This window comes from Malaya genurostris, chromosome 1 (genome assembly GCF_030247185.1).
Source record: "Malaya genurostris strain Urasoe2022 chromosome 1, Malgen_1.1, whole genome shotgun sequence".
Lineage (NCBI taxonomy): Eukaryota > Metazoa > Arthropoda > Insecta > Diptera > Culicidae > Malaya > Malaya genurostris.
The window spans coordinates 125,605,530-125,625,763 of NC_080570.1; the positions used below are offsets into that span (position 1 = coordinate 125,605,530).

The window sequence follows — 20,234 nt, forward strand, 5'->3', positions numbered from 1 at the left end:
ATATGAATGGTTGAATTGGCTTCTGCAATCTGCAGCTATATGGCGCACTGTCACCGAAACGCTAACACCGTAATGACTACTAGCCACTAGATGGCACACTACTGCCGAAAAAATTTCAGACGCGGTTGTCTTTTCTATATTGGCAGGTACAAATACGATGTTGTATTGGAGAAAAAGACATAAGCGAAACATAAACATCTTTTTGAATTTTTTTCTTCTAAATCACTGTTTTCTTCATTCTCACTGAAAACTTTGAGCACTCGGAAAACAAAAACCGAATACAAGTAGTACACCGGACGGCGCAGCTCGGAAGGTTTGAAGATACAAAAAAAACTTCGTCACAATTAGAGTGAAATATTCGAAATTCACTTCACTGTTCCGCTTAAAAACATTATTACGCACAATCGCTTCAAGTGCGCACAAATTCTGAATAAATACGATTTCCACTAACAGTTTACGACATTTTTACATATCGGTTTAGAAATTTAAATAAAAATATATCGAACACATGCGAAAAACATCAAAACAATTTTCAAGCAGTTTCAATAAAACTGTCCTTTTTAGCTTTTTAATGGATTGTTTTGCTTTGACACTTCTCATGAGTTTTTGGCTAATAAACTTGTTAATAATACCCATTTCAGTTTTGTTTTCTTTGTGCTGTCCTTCAGTAATGATGGTGATAGATAAATAGAAACAAATTTTCTGATTTTAATAACAAAATTAGTTGTCAATGAGAATTTCGTGTTGGATTGAAATATTGCTGGTTTGTGTCCAGGATATTCACCAACTAAACACATTCTCTAAAAATAAGAGTTTTTTCAGCAAGGTAAATTCTCAATTTTAACTAATTTCATAGTTATTTTGGAAATTTTGTTGTTAAAATCAACTAATTCAAAAACAGTAATACGAATTAGGCGCAGAGCTAATTTCGGTCGTTCCGTGTATAATCTGTGAGTTTAACGATAAAGCTATAAACAGCTACTTAGGCCAAATTTCGTTGTTCACGCAGTGAACGAATAGCCCCCGGAAGAAACTAGTAGTAAAAAATGTTTATTGCAATAGGCGTCTTAAGTTCCAATAACTGAATAATTGATTAGAACAACTGAGACATTTTTTACTTTCATGCATACAGGTAACTTTGCTGGAATTGTGTCATTATTAAGTTGCACGAGTGACACCTCATTGAATCGTTTCATTTTCCGCTCAGTGTGTATGTCATTGCTGAACTGTAACGATTCATTGCTTGTTTGTGGTGCGTCTCTTTGATGGATATCTTTGCTAAACTGCCAGCACGATAAATCAAAAATGACAGTTTAATTAAAACAACAAAAGATTAGTTGTCTCAAATTTTAACCAATCAAATTCAGAAAAACTACTAACAGTTTAGTTGTTTTGCGATCGCTGGCTGTTCCGTGTACATTCTTGAAAACGGAATTAGAAATTCTCTTCAGCAAGCCATTCTGCACATGAAAGAAAAATTTCCTAATGCCCTGTGAATATTTTGCTGGTGAATTCTCTCTTTCGGGAATTCAAATCTTTTGTTGTATTTTTATATCATTTGTGAGTTTAGTGTTAAAGCTATGAGCAACAACTTAGGAAACATTTCGTAGTTTAAATTGTGAACAATTAGCTGCCCCCGAATAGACTAACAGTGTAAAAATATTTATTATAATATTTATTGAGAATAACAGTGAAAAAATATGTATAATAGTTATGCCAAATTTAAAAAAATCGAATTCAGAAAAACAACTGACATTTTAGTTGTTTTGCGATCGCCCATGTATTTTGAATTGTAGTCGTTTTCATTTTAATTTCATACGGATCCGACTTTCAGTTCTCGAATTACAGTGTGATGAGTGAAAAAACTGCAAATTTAAAAAGTTGCCTTCATAGAGCGAAGATGATCTGATTTATCAAACATAGTAAATTAATTCCTCTAGTTTATAGATTTTGTAAGTTGAAGACTACACAAACTCACATCGAATATATTGGTTCCCGGAATCCAGTTTCGGAAGTACCGAAAATAGCGATAAAAAACATCAAAATGGAACTAACTCACTTTTCTTCGCGACGGCTGATCCGATGTTCTCAAATTTTGAATCAAATGAAAGGACTGACGGTTCTTTATACACATTTCGAAAAAATCTTATGATTTTACATCTTATATGATGCACATAAATGGAGCGTCGTATTTCAAATTTATATCCAAGAACATGTAAAATTGTGTGATTCGAAAATTACATGACTTGAAATCGAATGAAATGAAAAAAATAAAACATCGATAGCAATGGCACGACTTGAACCGAGAAACATTAGATCACAGAGCACGCCAGTTAATCGACTGAGCCACAGAAACACATATCTGCCTAATGAATAATTGATACATATAAATTCATACAGCGGCACTTGGTAGCTGAGTGCAAATTACACTCGGAGACTATGAAACTCTGTACGAATGGAATATTTGACAAGTTAAGTAGTTATGAATTGTATCGTTTGTAGAATTATGTCACCTGTAAAGTGCAAAATTTTTTCTGTACTCAGCAATATTGATGAAAATACAAGTCACGTGATAAAGACATCATTACACCACTTAGTAGATTAAAGCAGGTTTACCTTACCCAATGTTTTCAAATTTTCGGCTGATGGCGAAATTCCATTCGGATTATTTTGGTGTACTGGAGTCCGCATTCATGCGGAATTTTCGTTATTATTTTATTCGAAATTCATAATGAATTGTGCAAGGAATTTCAAACGAAATGTTTTCGTTCGTTTCGTTTAGGTTCGATACTCATTCCGAACTGGATATGTGCCCAGGAAAAATTAAATTAACACGGTAATGTGAAATAAGCACCAATTGAATAAAAGAAAATTGACACTCAAAATAATAATCACGTTATAGTTACGTGAAAAGTTGTGTGAATATTTACCACCCTACTTTTTACGTAGTGGACTGGCATTTAATAGCTGTTTAATGCATAATCCAGTAAAAGTGACATGTTTCATAGGTAAAAGGTAATGTGCTGGAATGGTCCGGTCGATGTAGTAAAAACTGTAATTAAATACACGGAACGACCGAAATCAGCATTTTCGCGAAAAATTTAGTTGATTTGCTGATTTTAGTTAGTTATTTTTTGAGACAACTAAAAAAATCTTACTTTTGCTGATTTAGATTTTTTATTCTCATTCCCTTAATAATAATAAAATATTTGTTGAAATGACTATTTTTTTTAGTTGAATTCACAAATTCAACGTACTGTCATTTCTTAGCTAAGGCACACTTCATACCCAGCCAACTAATTTTTTAGTTGAATTAAAGAAATATAATATTGTTTTCAACCAATATGAATGATTGAATTGGCTTCTGCAATCTGCAGCTATATGGCGCCCTGTCACCGAAACGGTAACACCTTAATGACTACTAGCCACTAGATGGCACACTACTGCCGAAAAAAATTCAGACGCGGTTGTCTTTTCTATATTGGCAGGTATAAATACGATGTTGTGTTGGAGAAAAAGACATAAACGAAACGTAAACATCTTTTTGAATTTTTTTTCTTCTAAATCACTGTTTTCTTCATTCTCACTGAAAACTTTGAGCACTCGGAAAATAAAAACCGAATACAAATAGTACACCGGACGGCGCAGCTCGGAAGGTTTGAAGATACAAAAAAACTTCATCACAATTAGAGTGAAACATTCGAAATTCACTTCACTGTTCCGCGTAAAAACATTATTACGCACAATCGCTTCAAGTGCGCACAAATTCTGAATAAATACGATTTCCACTAACAGTTTACGACATTTTTACATATCGGTTTAGAAATTTAAATAAAGATATATCGAACACATGCGAAAAACATCAAAACAATGTTCAAGCAGTTTCAATAAGACTGTCCTTTTTAGCTTTTTAATGGATTGTTTTGCTTTGACACTTCTCATGAGTTTTTGGCTAATAAACTTGTTAATAATACCCATTTCAGTTTTGGTTTTTTTGTGCTGTCCTTCAGTAATGATGGTGATAGATAAATAGAAACAAATTTTCTGATTTTAATAACAAAATTAGTTGTCAATGAGAATTTCGTGTTGGATTGAAATATTGCTGGTTTGAGTCCAGGATATTCACCAACTAAACACATTCTCTAAAAATAAGAGTTTTTTCAGCAAAGTAAATTCTCAATTTTAACTAATTTAATAGTTATTTTGGAAATTTGTTGTTAAAATCAACTAATTCAAAAACAGTAATACGAATTAGGCGCAGAGCTAATTTCGGTCGTTCCGTGTAACATTTCTCGCAAATAATTACACTACTCACACTTTGAGGGCCACTGTTCGCCATTTACAAAATCGAGTTTTTCACACCGGAAATTCACGTAAACCTAATGTGATGACTACTCTATTCATTTTAGGGGATGTTCGTATAACATTCATTTATTTCAAGTAAAATATTCAATTTGACATTCTTCATTAAATTCTGCACAGTTACTTTTGTGACTTTCCTGGTGGCAGCTGCCCAGTTTTTTTTAACTCCTGCATGTTTTGGGACACTGTACCTTCCTTCCGAAAGTTCCGCTTGACAATTGCCCAATACCTTTCAATTGGCCGAAGATCCGGGCAGTTCGGTGGGTTGACGTTCTTTTCCACGAATTGTACATTATTTTTTGACAACCACTGTAGAACGGAGTTGGCGTAGTGGGCTCAAGCCAAATCCGGCCAGAAGAGAGAAGGAGGCTTATGCTTTCTGTACAGTGGCAGCATTCTCTTCTTCAAACATTCTTCCTCGTACACCTTGGCGTTAATTGTGCCCTTCGTGAAGAAAATCGACGACCGCAAACCACAGGTACAAATTGCTTGCCAGACCAACACCTTCTGCCCAAACTTTTCCATCGCCACCGTGGTGTCAGCGTCGTCCTGGTCCTGGTACACCGATTTTGTATAATATTGCGGACCGGGCAGCGCTCGAAAGTCTTCCTTGGCGTAGGTTTCGTTCTCGATCAGGATGCATCCTTCTTTATTCTGTAGAATCCGGTTATACAGTTTTCGCGCTCTTGTTTTGGCCTGAACTTGCTGTATCAGGGATTTTTTCGGCACCTTCTGTTTCTTGTACGTTTTAAGGGAATTCCGAACTTTGATCCGTTAAATCATCCCGATGCTAGTGTTGGTGATGGCTTTTTTCTGAAGTACTCAACCACTTTTAAGTCCCGGCCGGGCCGGCTGGGACCCGTTTTCCTACCGGATCGGGGCAAATCCTTCATGGAAAGGGTCTTAGCGAACTTCTCGATAATATTTTTGACACTGGTGTGGTGCACTTTCATCCGATTTGCAATTTCGTTGTACGTGACACCACTTTCTGAGCACCAAGTGTGTAGAATTTTCTTTCGCGTTTCCGGATCAATTCGACTCATCATTGAAACGATAAACCGTACCGAAACCAATCGATTGCGCATCTGTTATTGACATTTAAACAAATATGTCACCGCAAAACACGCTGCAAAAAATTAAGCCTTTTCAGAGTAATAACTGTTTGAATGTTGCTAACTACTTATCGATACACTCCTTAGAGTGCCTATAACCAGAGTGACGACAGCTGTTTGTGTGGAATGACAGCTCCAAACGGGAACACGACCTGTCAAATACAACATAAAGCTAACGAAACTGCCATCATTTTGGATTAAATGTTTTGAATTGTTGTAAACATTTACGGATGAGATGTCGTCACTCTGGTTTCTACGATGATTTGAGAATTCAATTCAAATGCTTATGTATTCTTCGTATTCTGTCGGTTATAGAAAAAAGAGCCAAGCTGACGGTCTCCCGCAGAGCTGAAGAAGTTCTTGGGAGTTGTTTCGAATTAGATTTGCAGTTTTTTTTTTCTCGGGAAGCAGGAATCGTCGTTTATTGTTCGAAAGATGATGAAAAATTCGGACATAGTACCGAAATATTTCTGTTGCTCAACAGTGCGTTTTCCGCGCAGTTCCCTAGTTTTTAGTTTTTACATACGTGCTAAAAAAAATACTTATTTGAACTTCTGATTGCAGTTTTGTAGCTTTGCTCAAGCTAGATATGTTAAGTATACCTATTGCATGATGTGATAGGCTGGAAGTATAAATGGGAAGTTCTAAATGTATTTCTCCCTACTAGGCAAGAAATGCGTTCATGATGACACTATACTCGAAACAGTGCATACAATAATTAAAATTATAGACTTCGTTAAGGCCAAATTGAGAATACTTTCGAAGGTTCATTCTCACGAACAATAGTTGAAATAATGACATACATCTTGATAACTTGAAAACACATTAAAAGGTTATTCACCATTTGCCAACCATAAATCCATTCGGGATTTCCCATTTCCCACTGATTATTAACCTAAATTTCCGTTTCCTCTTTCTCACTTCCGCCACGCAGGATATCCACTATGAATACCCGGCTGAGTTGGACAGCAGCGCATTGGAAACGACCTACATCGGAGGAGCCGGTTCAGAACTGCAGTCGCAGCAGCAGCAGCAGCATCTACAGCAACAACCAATACTGGCAACAACACCGACCGGTGTTGTTAACCCCGGCAGCAAACAGCAGCGTGACCATACAGCTTTACCCACTGTTGCAGTTTGCCACTCGCCAATTAATAATAATAATAGCGAGGACGATGAGGACGGTGCGGACGAGGATGAAGTGGATGACGGTGAGGAAGATGGTGACGAAGATGAGGAGGACGATGATGACAATTTGGGGGTTGGTGGCATCGGAAACAACCTGAAATATATGATCAATGTGAATAATGAACCTAGGATCAAAAACGGATACAGTAGCTTCCGGAAGAAAAAACAGGAGAAAAAATTAGCAGTAACGAATGTGTCCCCGGAGCACTATCCCAATGGAGCGAATAATAATGCAAACGTTGACGGTGAGGATGAGGAAGAAGTTGACGTCTATAGTGCGAATCAGCATCATCGTGGCTACCATCATCAGCAACAACAGCAACCACATCGATTACAGCAACAAGCTCAGGAACAGCACCATCCGAATCCGGGAAGCGCACGCCAGCAAGCACTCCTGCAACAACAACAACAACAACAACAACAGCAGCAGCAGCAGCACTATTCAGGACAGTATCAAGATCACGAGCGACAGTTCAGTTTGTACTTGGATCCCGGAAGTCGTGCCAGCAGCTGTGATGTGATTAACGAGAGCAGCATCGACACGGCACAGTTCATTCCGAACGGAAATGGGAAAAAGCTTAAGGAAAGCGGTAACGGTAACGGCAACGGAAAGAAACCGTTAACTCATAGACACAGTAAAAATTTCAACTACTCGCCGGATACGACCGACTATGAAAGTAACTGCGGAGATTACGATAGCGAAATTTCGCTGAAATATGGCAGTGAGTATGGTATGATGGCTAATGGTGGCAGCGGAATGATTTGTGACGATCTCAACAACGGTGTAATCACAACTTCCACGGGAGTGAATTCCTCTTCGGTAATGATCAACGATGGCTATAACAGTGTCCAAACTTCGATGGGCGGTGGAGGCGGCGGAGGAGGAGGAGGAGTGAACAACTACTGCCGGTATTACACAAGCATGCCGGTTCTGGAGGACGGTCTATCCAGTGGGCACGTTTCGGACACGGAAAATAATAATCCTGTTGCATTGCCGACACCGGATTTGATCAACAGCAGCCACAAACTGCAACAGGTGCCTAATTCGTACAATCTGCTGGCTTCACCCACGAATCACACAATGAAATCGACGAACTCGTCACCGGTAATAGCGACCCAAAATAGCAACATGGACAATCTGTACGGATGCAATGGAATCAGACTAAACGGTACGCTGAACTCGAGCAATCTGCAGAACAACAAGATCTTCAAGAACCGCGATCCGGAATTGGAGTCCTTGTATACCATAAGTGAGTATATTATTGAGTTATATCTATAATTGTTAGTTTGTACACCCTCATTGAACATAACCCAAAATTGAGTGACACACCACTCAAATTCATAAAAAGTGCACCTTTCTACTATCTACTCATTTTCGAGTTAAGGGACGAAGCCGTCAAAATTTGAGTATTTTTTACTTAAAATCAGAAAAAAATATTTATTTTTTGAATTTGAGTGAGTTTAACTCAAAATTTGAGTTCCTTGCACTCAAAATAAAAAAAATTCTTCGTTAATGTTTATACATAAAGCCACCTTTCTTTAAAATGGGAAACGCAAAAAAGTGATTCGAAACCGTTTACTTTTGACCTGTTTGGCGTCAAAATCGAACGATTTATTTATGATTGATGATTCCTGGTTTCAACAACCGGATCTGGAAACGGCAATTAAAGACTGTCCCAGAAAGTATGGAAAGCACTTTGATTTCGCTGTAAATAATTCACAAGTGTTAGATATTCAAATTTTATTCGATATACTGATAATATTAGACTACAACAACAGAATATTATTCTCAACATTTGCTACTTAGCCATTGTAGACTCGCTGGCGCACCTTCTTGCGTTCCTCATTAATTTCCGTATAGACTTCCTGGTGACAAGTTTTGACACTTTTTCCAATCTTTTCCGACCTGTTGAATGGTTTCATCTGCCGAGACATTTTTCCTAAGATGTGCCTTCGTTAATGCCCAAAATTCCTCAATTGGTCGAAGTTGTGGGCAATTTGGTGGATTCATGTCTTTTGGGACGAAAGTGACATTTTTGGTAGTATACCATTCTACCGTTGATTTCGAGTAGTGGCAAGAAGCAAGATCTAGCCAGAAGACAACAGGATCCTTGTGGCTTCGAATCATGGGTAGAAGTCGTTTTTGTAAACATTCCTTGATGTATATTTCGCTGTTCATTGAAGCAGTGGTGATAAAGGGTTTCGAAATCTTACCGCAACTACAGATTGCTTGCCAGACCATAGCTTTCTTACCGAATTTTTCGACTTGAATCGATGTCTCGGACTGGTTTAACACTTGCCCTTCTCGCACCGTATAATATTGTGGTCTCGGCAAGGATTTGTAATCGAGTTTCACGTAGGTTTCGTCGTCTATGATTATGCAGTTCAAATTTCCATCAAGAATCGTATTGTACAGCTTTCGAACCCTCGGCTTGCTCGATGCTTCTTGTTTCGGACTACGTTTTGGTTGTTTCTGCTTCTTATAGGTTCGAAGATTCAAACGTTTTTTAGCACGAAGAACATTTGACTTTGAAGTGCCCACTTTTTTGGCCACATCCCGAACTGAAACCTCCTTTCTTTGCTCGAACGCCTTCAGTATACGTTTATCCAACTGAGGGTTAGCAGGACCTTTTTTTCGACCCGTTTTCGGTTTATCCTCAAAGGTGTTATCCTCACCGAACTTCCTGATTGCATTTCGCACGGCTTTTTCACTTACTCCTTCCATTTTTGCTATCTTTCTCAGTGACAGTCCGCGTACACAACTTTTTTCTGCTGAAAGTCCACGCATTTCGAAACAAACTAATGAACACGAATAAAGAACTGCACAAGTGGTTAGAGAAGAGTGTAAGCAACAGAACGCAGCCATAAAAATCGACAGATTCTGAACCATTGCGAAATGGGAGCGGTTTTTGGTTGCGTCCATACTTTCTGGGACAGTCTTTAAAAACGACGTATTCTTACATTCTCATATGCGGTAAGAATATTCCGAGACTGAAAACGCATTGAACTGCAAGACATATTTTTTCCACTCAAATGTTTGAAAACTCAACGCTTAACTAATGTATGAATAAATGCGAGAACTCATGGCCTCAGTAATTTTACTCAAATCCATACTCAAATTTTGACATATTGTTCCAGTTGAGGGAGAAAAGAGAGCGTGTAAATAAAGAATATAAGGTTACCATCTGCACGAGTCTCGAAGTAGCTTCCGGACTTACAAAATATCATCTACTGGGCCGCAGCACGATCGTCGACTTTTAAAGATTCATATCGTTTCAACGAGATACGCTTACCTATCGTACCCTGAAAAAGGTGAAAAGGTCAACTCAGAGATGTCCTAGTTGAACTTTGTGTGATCTTGAACCTCTGTATTCTATATTGCATTCAGACTTATCCTTAAATTCGCATATCTTCTTCTGGCATTGATAGTATTGGATAAGGATCAAACTGAACGGCTGAAAGCAAAACTCGGATAAGTGCAACTCAGTTTGCAAAACTCGTTTAAATATGTTTAAATGCAAAAATCGGATAAAACCATTGAGGGCAAAAATCGTACACTTATTTTGCAAATGCAAGAATCGTTTAAAAACACTTTTTTTTGCAAAAACCGGACAAAAACTTCACCGGTTCTTCCTAATCAAAAGTATTTATCCGGTTTTTGCATTCAAAGTTTTTACCAACTGCCACTGTGGAAGCGCAGCATAGGTCAAGTTGCCCGTAACATACATACGTAACATCCATGTCCGGTTTTTGCTCTTAATGTTCTCATCCGGTTTTCGCATTAAAAAAATACTTAAACAGGTTTTTTAAACTAAAATGTACTTATCCCAAAGATAAACTCAAGATTACAATGTCGCATACAATTAATTGAAAAATGTTGGGTCAGTAATCGTGAACCAGTTGGTTCAGTAATAATGTAATTTTATTAACCCTCCGTTAACAAGCGTCGACTAGTTCCGACAAAATGCCATGGAAACAATACAAGTTAGAAAGGGAGCAAACATATGTTTACATTCAGCACATCATGATTTCTTGCCACAACTGACTTTGATCTTTCATTGGATGAGGCAATAACAAACTAAATAAATTCTAGGTAATGGTAAGTAGTAGTTTTCACTTTCTTATTGTAAGAATCACTGGATATAAAGCAAAATTACTTAATATCGTTCATACTGTAACTTGATATTTTTCCAAACATAAATAATCATTGTCATAGTTACGACACATTTAGTGATCAGAGGCTTGTTCTTTGCTTCAAAAGACTGAAACTGACAGTGAACCGAGCTCATCGAGGGGTCCTATTCAAATGATACAAAAGAAATCGCAGTCTACTCTATTTTGGGTTTATCTTTGATTATCCGACTTTTGCATTCAGTCGTTCAAATATTATTTGAACTTTCTTCAACGCGTATTTTTTTGCACTCACTCCAATTACACGGTTCTGCAAAAAAAGTAATACACCCGAGAAATGACATCGTGAAGGTCGAACCCGTAGCTAACTCCTAACCGGGGAAATTATTTTACCAATTAAACTACCCTGAAGAGAAAGTCAAATTGATTGGACGAAACTTCGAGTCCCGTCTCTGCGGTAACATTTTCACGGTTTTCATTACATCATTATTTTCATATGTCAGTTTTTCAATCTGTTTCTCCGTTAGATACGGATAATATTAAAACTATTCAAACGCTACGAGGCAGAACGAATTGTGATTTTCTTCAAACTAACGCAGGTTAAAGTTGGATGGTCTTATAAGTTAATGATTTGAAATCATAAAGAGTGTAGTCGGGTTTGCATATACAAACATAAATAAAATTGATATAAGCTGTTTGAAAGGGTTATAAGGTTGGAGATGGTTTTCCCAAAATTTTACCCTTTAATTGCCCTATTTGTGGTTTTCATTTCATTTAAATTTTTTAAAACCTCTAGCAAAAAAATTGAAAAAATCAGGAATATTCTAGATGTTATGGGAAACCTTTCTGATTTGTTTCAGCTTTTTTCAAAATTTATTTCATGCTAAAAATATTCAAAACTAACTAACAATTTTGGTACCATTTTAGATTTTACATCAAAAATAAATCATTTATGCGTAAATTACGCTATATTATTTTCAGATTTTAAAAAAATGTGAACGGATATTATATCGGGAGCGGGTCATTTCGCAGAAAGCCATTTCGCCGAAAGTTGTTTCGCCGAAAGGGTCATTTCGCCGAAAGGGTCATGTCTCCTGTATGTTATGTCTCCTGTACAACTGATGTGGCGCAGCCTCATAACCGAAGCCAAGATGGCTCGGCGGCAGCCTCCGAGCCGACGCCAGCTCTTGCATACAAACCTGTAACCGCCTCATTTGCCCGGTCTACTCAAAACTAGGTTTCTTTGTTTGAGTTGGGTCCGAACGACCGTTAGCGAGGTCGGACAGCACTTGAACCAAAACGATGTGGCGTAGCCGCATTAGATATTTTTTTCATTCTACCCTAATAAACGGAAAATAACACATACATTTGCCTGGTATATAGAAATTGTTTTGATGCTTAGTAGCTAATAGTCAACAAGTTTTCTTGAGAACTCCGTTCTAAGGTTCATGAATCAAGAGTACAAGAATCAATTTTTATTCAAGAAGTACAATTGTAAGTCAACAAACCTGGCGTTAACGCTATCATATTTCATTTGTCTTTATTTTAAATAAATTCTAATTACGATTTTAAGACGATTTCAGGATTCGGCGAAATGACCCATTCGGCGAAATTGCTTTCGGCTAAACTGCTTTCGGCGAAATGGTATTCGGCGAAGTGGCCCATTCGGCGAAATGGCTTTCGGCGAAACGGCTTTCGGCGAATCGGATTTCGGGGAAATGGCTTTCGGCAAAATGATCCTGATCCATTATAACAGACTTTAAAAAAAATCAATCGAAAAGCCATGCGTCTCCATAAATTTATCATCAGATGGAGCCGCATGGTATTTATTTCTGAAATCATTCACGACTCGCCTTCAGAACTACATACGATGCGTTTTCATCTACACCTTGAGTTCAGGTGTTGGGTATTGAAGTAATTATTAATTATTAGCAATAATGTAGGAAATGCACTAGTGAACATGTGACTGCCAGATGACGGTTGTAATTCATAAGGAATCAGTGAGGACATGAATCAAAACCTATGAATTGACAAATATCGCGCACAAATATTACCATCACTGAAATGATTTTGTAAATACTGTTGCGCTTGTGTTGTCGACTGAACATAATTCCCATTATCACAATTTTCGAGTGGGGTTGAGAATATTTTTTGAAAAATCAGCAAATCGTTTAAATTCGTATCAGAATATTTAAAAAAAAATCAACATTTTACTTTTTTTATTTATTCGACTAGTTTTGTATTACTTTAAAACATATCCAACTTCAGTGTAAATTTAAACTGAATACGCACTAGTTTTGTGTGACTAAGAAACAAGAATCCTTCTTTATTTCATCAAAGTCTTAATTTATAGTCTGTCTTCTCCTGAGCTAGCTAGTTATTTTATTTACTTTACAATTAGTGAGAATCTAGGTGGGAGGAGTTAGAACGCGCAGTGTAAGTCAGGTTTAACCAATGGGATCAGTTGTATAACGTCGGGCATCGTATGTTTTGTGAGTAAGAGAGAAAATAAGCTTCTTGATGAGAGTGAGCGGGTGTGATACGGAGAGGAACGGGCGATAGCATGTTGGGTTATTCTCGTGAGTGTCGGTTTGAGTGAGTGTGTGTTCTTGAGTTACTTGTCGTTCTAGTTCTTGCCGGTTGGTATTCAATTGTGGGCATGAGGGGTGTCAAGGAAAGGGGAAGTGTCACAGTAGGTCAGGTCTGTTTATTTTCAATGCAGCTTAATGCTTCCTCATTTCGGTCGTCGAAATTTATGTCTACGTAGCTCCTTTCTTTGGGTCAGCGTAACGTGCCTTCATGTAGGTTGCCTTCATGTAGGTAATGTATTTGTTTTATGTAGGTTTTTGGGTTTTCGTGGAATGGTGTCGAGTGGAAATTTGTCAAGTGCGTGTTTTATGGAAATTTGTCAAGTGCGTGTGGTCTGGGGTGTGAGAAAGATTTAGTCTTGAATATTTTACATGGTCTGAAATGTGTGAGAAGATTTAGTGTTAAATGCTCATATTACATAAAGTTTTTGGAGAGCCCCATCGAATTCTTGCAACTTCATCAAACACATTTTTGTACAGGATGCAACATATACATTAATTCTTTTTTTTTATTAGTCTTAAGTTCGATGCAAAAAAAATGGTTTGTGCGAAAAACACATATTTTCCATTTATCTGGAGAGTAAAATAAAGTTACGAGAGTGATATAGATTTATTTTTGTTTCGATTATTAAATATTCAGTTTTTTGTGTTACACATATTCTTATTTGTTCCTAAGCGAAATATTATTTGAGAAATTCGGATGCCTTGAAAAGGATAGTTTACAGTTTAAAGTTGACCGAGCTGCGGGTGTTCAAAACTTGAACACTGTTTATACGATCTTATTACCCGTATTTTAAATAAAGAGAACCAAGACGTATTCCTACGTCAAAAACCCTTCATCAAGCCCTGCCGACTCCTTTATTTCTACTAAGTTATAACACTAATCAACTGTTTCTCATGATATTTGCGATACCACCAAGTACACCAAGTACGAGAGGGAGTACAATAATCAGAACTGGTATCGATTCAGATTCATGAATCATTGTTACTTCAAAGTTGTAGAATTTGGTATATTTAAATAAATTATATAATAAGAAGTAGTCCCAAAGATTCAAAATACCACAATCATGTTTCCTAATATTCCACAGATACCATCCAATCAACGCCACCTCCACCGGCACCCGCACCTCACCGGAAGTCCTCATTAGACTGTGACACCCAGTCGAACCTACAACAGATGCACACAAGCCAGCAGAACGCTTCCGATGTGCAGTCAGCTCTCAAGGACATACGGACATGTCTGCAACGCACTAAAGTTTCGGCATCTCCAACACAACCTCACCTTGGCTGTCAATCTTTATCACAACAACAACAACAACAGCAGCAGCAGCAACAACAACAACAACCCATAGTTAAAAATTACGAGAAGCATTCTATGGTAGCTCCTGATAAGCTGGACTCACCGGTTCCATCCATCTCTCCCGTCTGGATTCCCCGTCCACGCGATAGTAAACTCGTAAACAATGCATCGGTTGGACTGCTCCTACCCACGACGCCAACCACGGGTGGAGCAACGGAACGATCGGCCAATATGGCTTCCGAGAAGGACTCCCTACTGCATGGGACTAGTGCAAAGAATCTGAGCGCTCTTGAAGACGACGAGGACCCCGATACGGACTTAGAGACTGACCGACTACTAGGTCACCAGCGTTTAGATGATCAAGGCTTCTACGATGATAACAGCAATAGTTGGGCCGATCGCAGAGCACGATCTCTATTGCATAAACTGTCGCCTAAGCAACAAACCGGAACGGGAGCACCATCTGGTGGAACTGCACTGTACAGCAGTAAATCCAACAGCAATCAAGGTTCTCTTCTACGGCAAGGCCTTTCGACACTGCTTTCGCCTACGAGTGCTGTTCCGGCAACATCACAGCCAGGTCAGTCTCTACCGGAAATCGTTACCTCTACCAAGACATCGCCGGCATTACTCAGCGGTCCGAATGGCCCGAGTCTTAACAGTAGCAGCCTGAACAGCAGCAGCAACAGTGGAAATCTAATTAATCTGAACGGGCCAAACGATACGGTAAGTGCGCTGACTCCGGATCACAGTCGGCAGACTTCACCGAACAAACTGGACAGCAAAGCCAACGAGAGCGCGAGTCCAGCCGGTTCCAACAATTCCAAATCGGATACGGACAAAAAGAAGAAAGGCAAAAATAAGGAAGGTGAGTTAGTGATACTCGATCAAGAGCACATAACATATATGGAAACTCAAACAAACACTGATAAATTTTGTACCTATTCGTTTTATTTTTGCGAACTATCCAAAAACTGATTAGTTGAAAAAGGATTGGAGATGTCGGTGAAGATTGACTGAGATCAACTGAAGATTAATTTCTAATCAAACAAAGCTCGACTTTAAATATTTGTTTTTTTTTCTCGGTATATTTTTCGTTTATCTCTTAATGAGAAATCAAACATTTTGCAACTTAGCTCGTTTCAACACTCGGTAAACGGCTATTTGAAGTAAAGTTTTCATCATAAAAATCATTACTTTTGGACAGAATTTTCCATATATGTTGTGCGTTTTAGTAACTTTTTCTGAAGCGATAATTTAACATTCATACCAAAAAATGCTTTCCCGGATAATACTTAATTAAAACCGATTCCCATCGTAAGTAATAATGTTAAAGTTAGATAAGTTGTGAAATGCTGAGTTATTTTTTTCTCAGAATTCCAACAGTACTCATCGAAGGAGTTCTATTCCGTGCTCGATATCTGGGCTCGACGCAGCTGGTGTGCGAAGGTCAGCCGACTAAATCGACACGAATGATGCAAGCCGAAGAGGCAGTTTCCAGAATAAAGGTAACAAGCCCATGATTTTCAAAGTTTTCGATTATGTAACTTTTTCTTTCTCTTTCAACGGAAACGTGACACTATTTCAAATTATAGGCCTTGGTAAGTTAATTTCTTTGTACCTTAGCCAGAGCCATTAAACCTAATTCTGTCTATTCTACCTTTTTTTCAGTCACCAGATGGCGAACCTCAACCGAGTACCGAGGTGGATCTGTTTATATCGACCGAAAAGATCATGGTTTTGAACACGGACCTGAAGGAAATCATGATGGACCATGCGCTCCGTACCATCTCCTACATTGCGGACATCGGTGATCTGGTCGTGTTGATGGCACGGCGTCGGTTCGTACCGCAGGACGTGGATTCCGGTGATTCCGGTGGAGGTGGAAACACGACCCAAACCGGCAATCAACCGCTGGGATCGAATCCAACGGGGACAACGCCCCCGCAAAAGAGTATCGCCGGACCGAAGGGTAATCGTACGCCGAAAATGATTTGTCACGTGTTCGAAAGCGAGGAAGCACAATTCATTGCTCAATCGATTGGACAAGCGTTTCAAGTAGCCTACATGGAGTTCCTGAAGGCCAATGGAATTGAAGATCATAGTTTTATGAAGGAGATGGACTACCAGGAAGTGCTCAACAGTCAGGAAATTTTTGGTGACGAGTTGGAGATTTTTGCCAAAAAGGAACTTCAGAAGGAGGTGGTTGTTCCTAAAGCAAAAGGGGAGATTCTGGGAGTGGTCATCGTAGAGTCCGGCTGGGGATCAATGCTTCCGACTGTAGTTATAGCGAATCTAGCATCGTCTGGCGCAGCGGCACGATGTGGTCAACTGAACATCGGTGATCAAATAATTGCCATCAATGGACTGAGTTTAGTAGGATTGCCCCTTTCGACCTGCCAGAGCTACATCAAAAACACCAAGAACCAAACGGTCGTCAAGTTCACGGTGGTTCCCTGCGCTCCGGTTGTCGAGGTTAAAATTAAACGACCTAACACAAAGTACCAGCTTGGGTTTAGCGTCCAGAATGGAGTGGTGAGTAGCATTATTTTACTTTCCCGCGGTGAAACGAATATGTTCATGTTCAATTTTCATCCGTTTTCACAGATTTGTAGTTTACTTCGCGGAGGAATTGCCGAACGAGGGGGCGTTCGAGTGGGCCATAGGATTATCGAAATCAACAATCAGAGCGTTGTTGCTGTCCCACATGAGAAGATAGTGAATCTACTGGCGACGTCAGTGGGAGAGGTAAGATCATAATATTCATAATCGGTTCTATTTCCCAAGAAGTTTTGTGAAAGTGTGCTCCAACTGCATCTTAATCTTTAATATACGACTTACAAGAAGTTTTCAATTAATGACACACCCATTGAACTGGAACTGAATGCTGCGAATACTTCGGGATTTCGTTGCTAAAACTAGTGATTTCCATAGTGCCGTGTATTAGAATTATACCGCAGTCAGTGTAAGGTATAATTCTACTGGTTGAATGGAGTGTGTATTTTTTTTTTCAACTATCAACGGAATGAATGAACGGATGGGACCAATCGGTCTGAATGATTCTTTTCTGCTTAGTATTCACTTCAACTAGTTCAGTCATGTTTAATAGTTTGCGTTTAGCGTGCACCCAGAAGTGAAATGCTAAAAATAATTGAGCATGGTGCCCACATATCCCGAAAGTAAATATCGCCTATAAATAATGTATAATTACGCTCTTTTAGACCTATCGTCTTCACATTCAAGAGTTATGAAGTAGTATTTAACTTTGCTCATGAATGTTATGAATAGTGCTGAAAATACGAAACCTATAGGCTGTGAAGGCAATGTTTGACAGATCACTTCTGATATATAGAACAAAATTAAAATGAAATGAACGGTGTATTAAAAGTTACTTTGATTGCGATATTTTTTTCATTGCGTTCATGACAATGAATTTAAATTAGCTGCACATTATCTTTTCTCTCCGGGAAAGTTAGAATGTAAAAGAAAATTATCATTTTTATAAATGGTCTATGAATTAAAAGTGCATATACTAAGCGATCTGCCCCTTGCTGTGAACTGTTTTGCGAATAGTTTAAACTTTTAGTCAAAATTTGAAATTTCGATATTTATTTTCTTAAAAGTAATTGAATTTCATTGAACAGACCAAAATTCGACAAATAGAAAGTTTGTATAGCACTGAAAAATGTTAATAAATAATATGATAAGTGCAATACAGTAAGCAAAAGAACAAGTTACTTATTTCTTAGCTCTCGTTGAGGCGAATTACAGTTTATTCATATACTAAATTGTTTTGTTATGAAGCATTTATTTATTTATTAAACAACCTGATATTGTATATTTATAGCACCGAAACCGTAATATTTCAAATCAAGAAATTGTAGTACATAATTCGGAAATGTTGGTAATATTCTAGAACTAAAATTAATAATTTGTTTAGTTCTGCGTGCACATTTCACACACATTCATATAAATATATATGTTCTCATCCGAGTTAGTATCAGATTGCAATTCTAAACCGTATTTTCAGCTTATTTTTTCGTGCAGTGTATATCGAGAAATGTTCCATATATTTGGATTTGTTTGGTTCAGTGTACTGATTGGGAAAACTATCACATGTGCATTAAAAAATTTGTAGTGTATTAGTAACCTTATTTGCCACCGCACTTTACGGGGTGTCTCTCGTGAATCGCAAGAGTGATCCATATTGATATATAGTATATTTGCTATAAATTGCCAAATAAACTATAAATTACCATCGAAAGTCCAAAACTTCTGGGCCAGCATTCAGGGACAACAATGCGAAAATCCCTCTCACTTCTTGAATAAAACAATCTCATGGCATCTGATTTTTTTTATTGTCACAAGAAACCTCATTTCAGTAGGACTGTTTACATCCTCGTAAGGCAACTTGGTTCACAATTAGGCAAAAGTAAGGCAAAGTATATGTAAACAGTTCTACGGAACTGACAAGGACGAGCCTAAGTTAATTTGTGTCGTCGCGATAAAAAATATGAGAAAGGCAAAAAAAGTTACTTGAATACAAATAAACATTTTCACAGCAATAAATGCAATTTCCATTCAAACACTTGATCTATTTTTGAGACCTCGATGCGGGATCGATTTTAGACATTTCGTCCGGAATGATGTATTCGAAGCAAACGTGGACCGTAGCTCGGCAACTTACGGGATTTTCATTGCGACCGCACACAATTGCTTTTGAATTTGCTCTTCTTTCAACGCCACCTTCTGTGCCTTAATATTATATTATATTATTGAATAAAAAAAAAACGCCACCTTCGATGTAAAAGCTTGTAGTATTACTAAGAACTGATTTTATACAATGAACTACATACGTTTGGTCATTTAAGTGTTAGCCAACTTTTGTGCTAGGGCACATAACCGTTTTTATTATTTTTACTTTTCGTCTTTGACTCATCAGTGCAGAGCAGTTCAAATTGAACTGCTTAATGCTAAACTCGGTAGTTCAATTTGAACCACTAAGCAGACGTAAAGTTTAGAGTAAGAGTTTAGTATTAAGCAGTTTAATTTGAACTGCTCTGCACTGATGAGTCAAAGACGAAACGCAAAAATAACACATACGTTTATCAGTTTGAGAATTTTTTCACGCGTTGACCAGAGTATTTCCAGAGATTCAGAGGGGTGTTCAGATTTGGTCGCGAACAAGTGAACCAACTTGATTATTCACCGCAATTTTGCAAAACGTTCAACTTCGTTCCGCAAAAGTAACAAAGTTGGGTTGCCTATTACAGAAATTCTCCAACAACGGCGATTGGAATATTAAAATTTTACAGTTTTTTCAGCTCATGTACTCTAGGCTCTATTTCATCTGTGCTCCTATTTCCACCTCGGGTTGGCGGTTCAATGCATAGGGCGCTGGTCTTACAAACCAGTTGTCGTATGTTCGAGTCCCGACCTGGAAGGATTCGTGGTGTCAGTAGAATCGTAGTACTAACCATGCAATGGTTCTGTACACTCTGAATCGGCTGCGAAGTCTGTTGAAATGAAACAGAAGGTCAAATTCCACTACAG

The 20,234-nt window shown here is 38.2% G+C and overlaps 1 protein-coding gene across 8 annotated transcripts in view; it reads left to right on the plus strand.

Annotated features, from left to right (window-relative positions):
• The window catches only part of LOC131425693 (uncharacterized), an 88,579-nt gene that overhangs the window by 59,289 nt on the left and 9,056 nt on the right, over positions 1 to 20,234 (plus strand). For 7 of the 8 annotated variants that reach the window (XR_009229015.1, XR_009229021.1, XR_009229018.1 and 4 more), the window contains 4 exons: positions 6,409 to 7,912; positions 14,470 to 15,549; positions 16,068 to 16,282; positions 16,353 to 16,487. Coding sequence is in view for 1 of the 8 variants with exons in the window: in XM_058587765.1 (XP_058443748.1) it covers positions 6,409 to 7,912; positions 14,470 to 15,549; positions 16,068 to 16,189; positions 16,277 to 16,282; positions 16,353 to 17,216; positions 17,289 to 17,429 (3,717 nt within the window). In the remaining 7 variants the exon portion in view is untranslated. Of the gene's footprint in view, positions 1 to 6,408; positions 7,913 to 14,469; positions 15,550 to 16,067; positions 16,283 to 16,352; positions 17,217 to 17,288; positions 17,430 to 20,234 lie in introns of those variants that run through there. The other variant, XM_058587765.1, reaches the window with a different exon arrangement.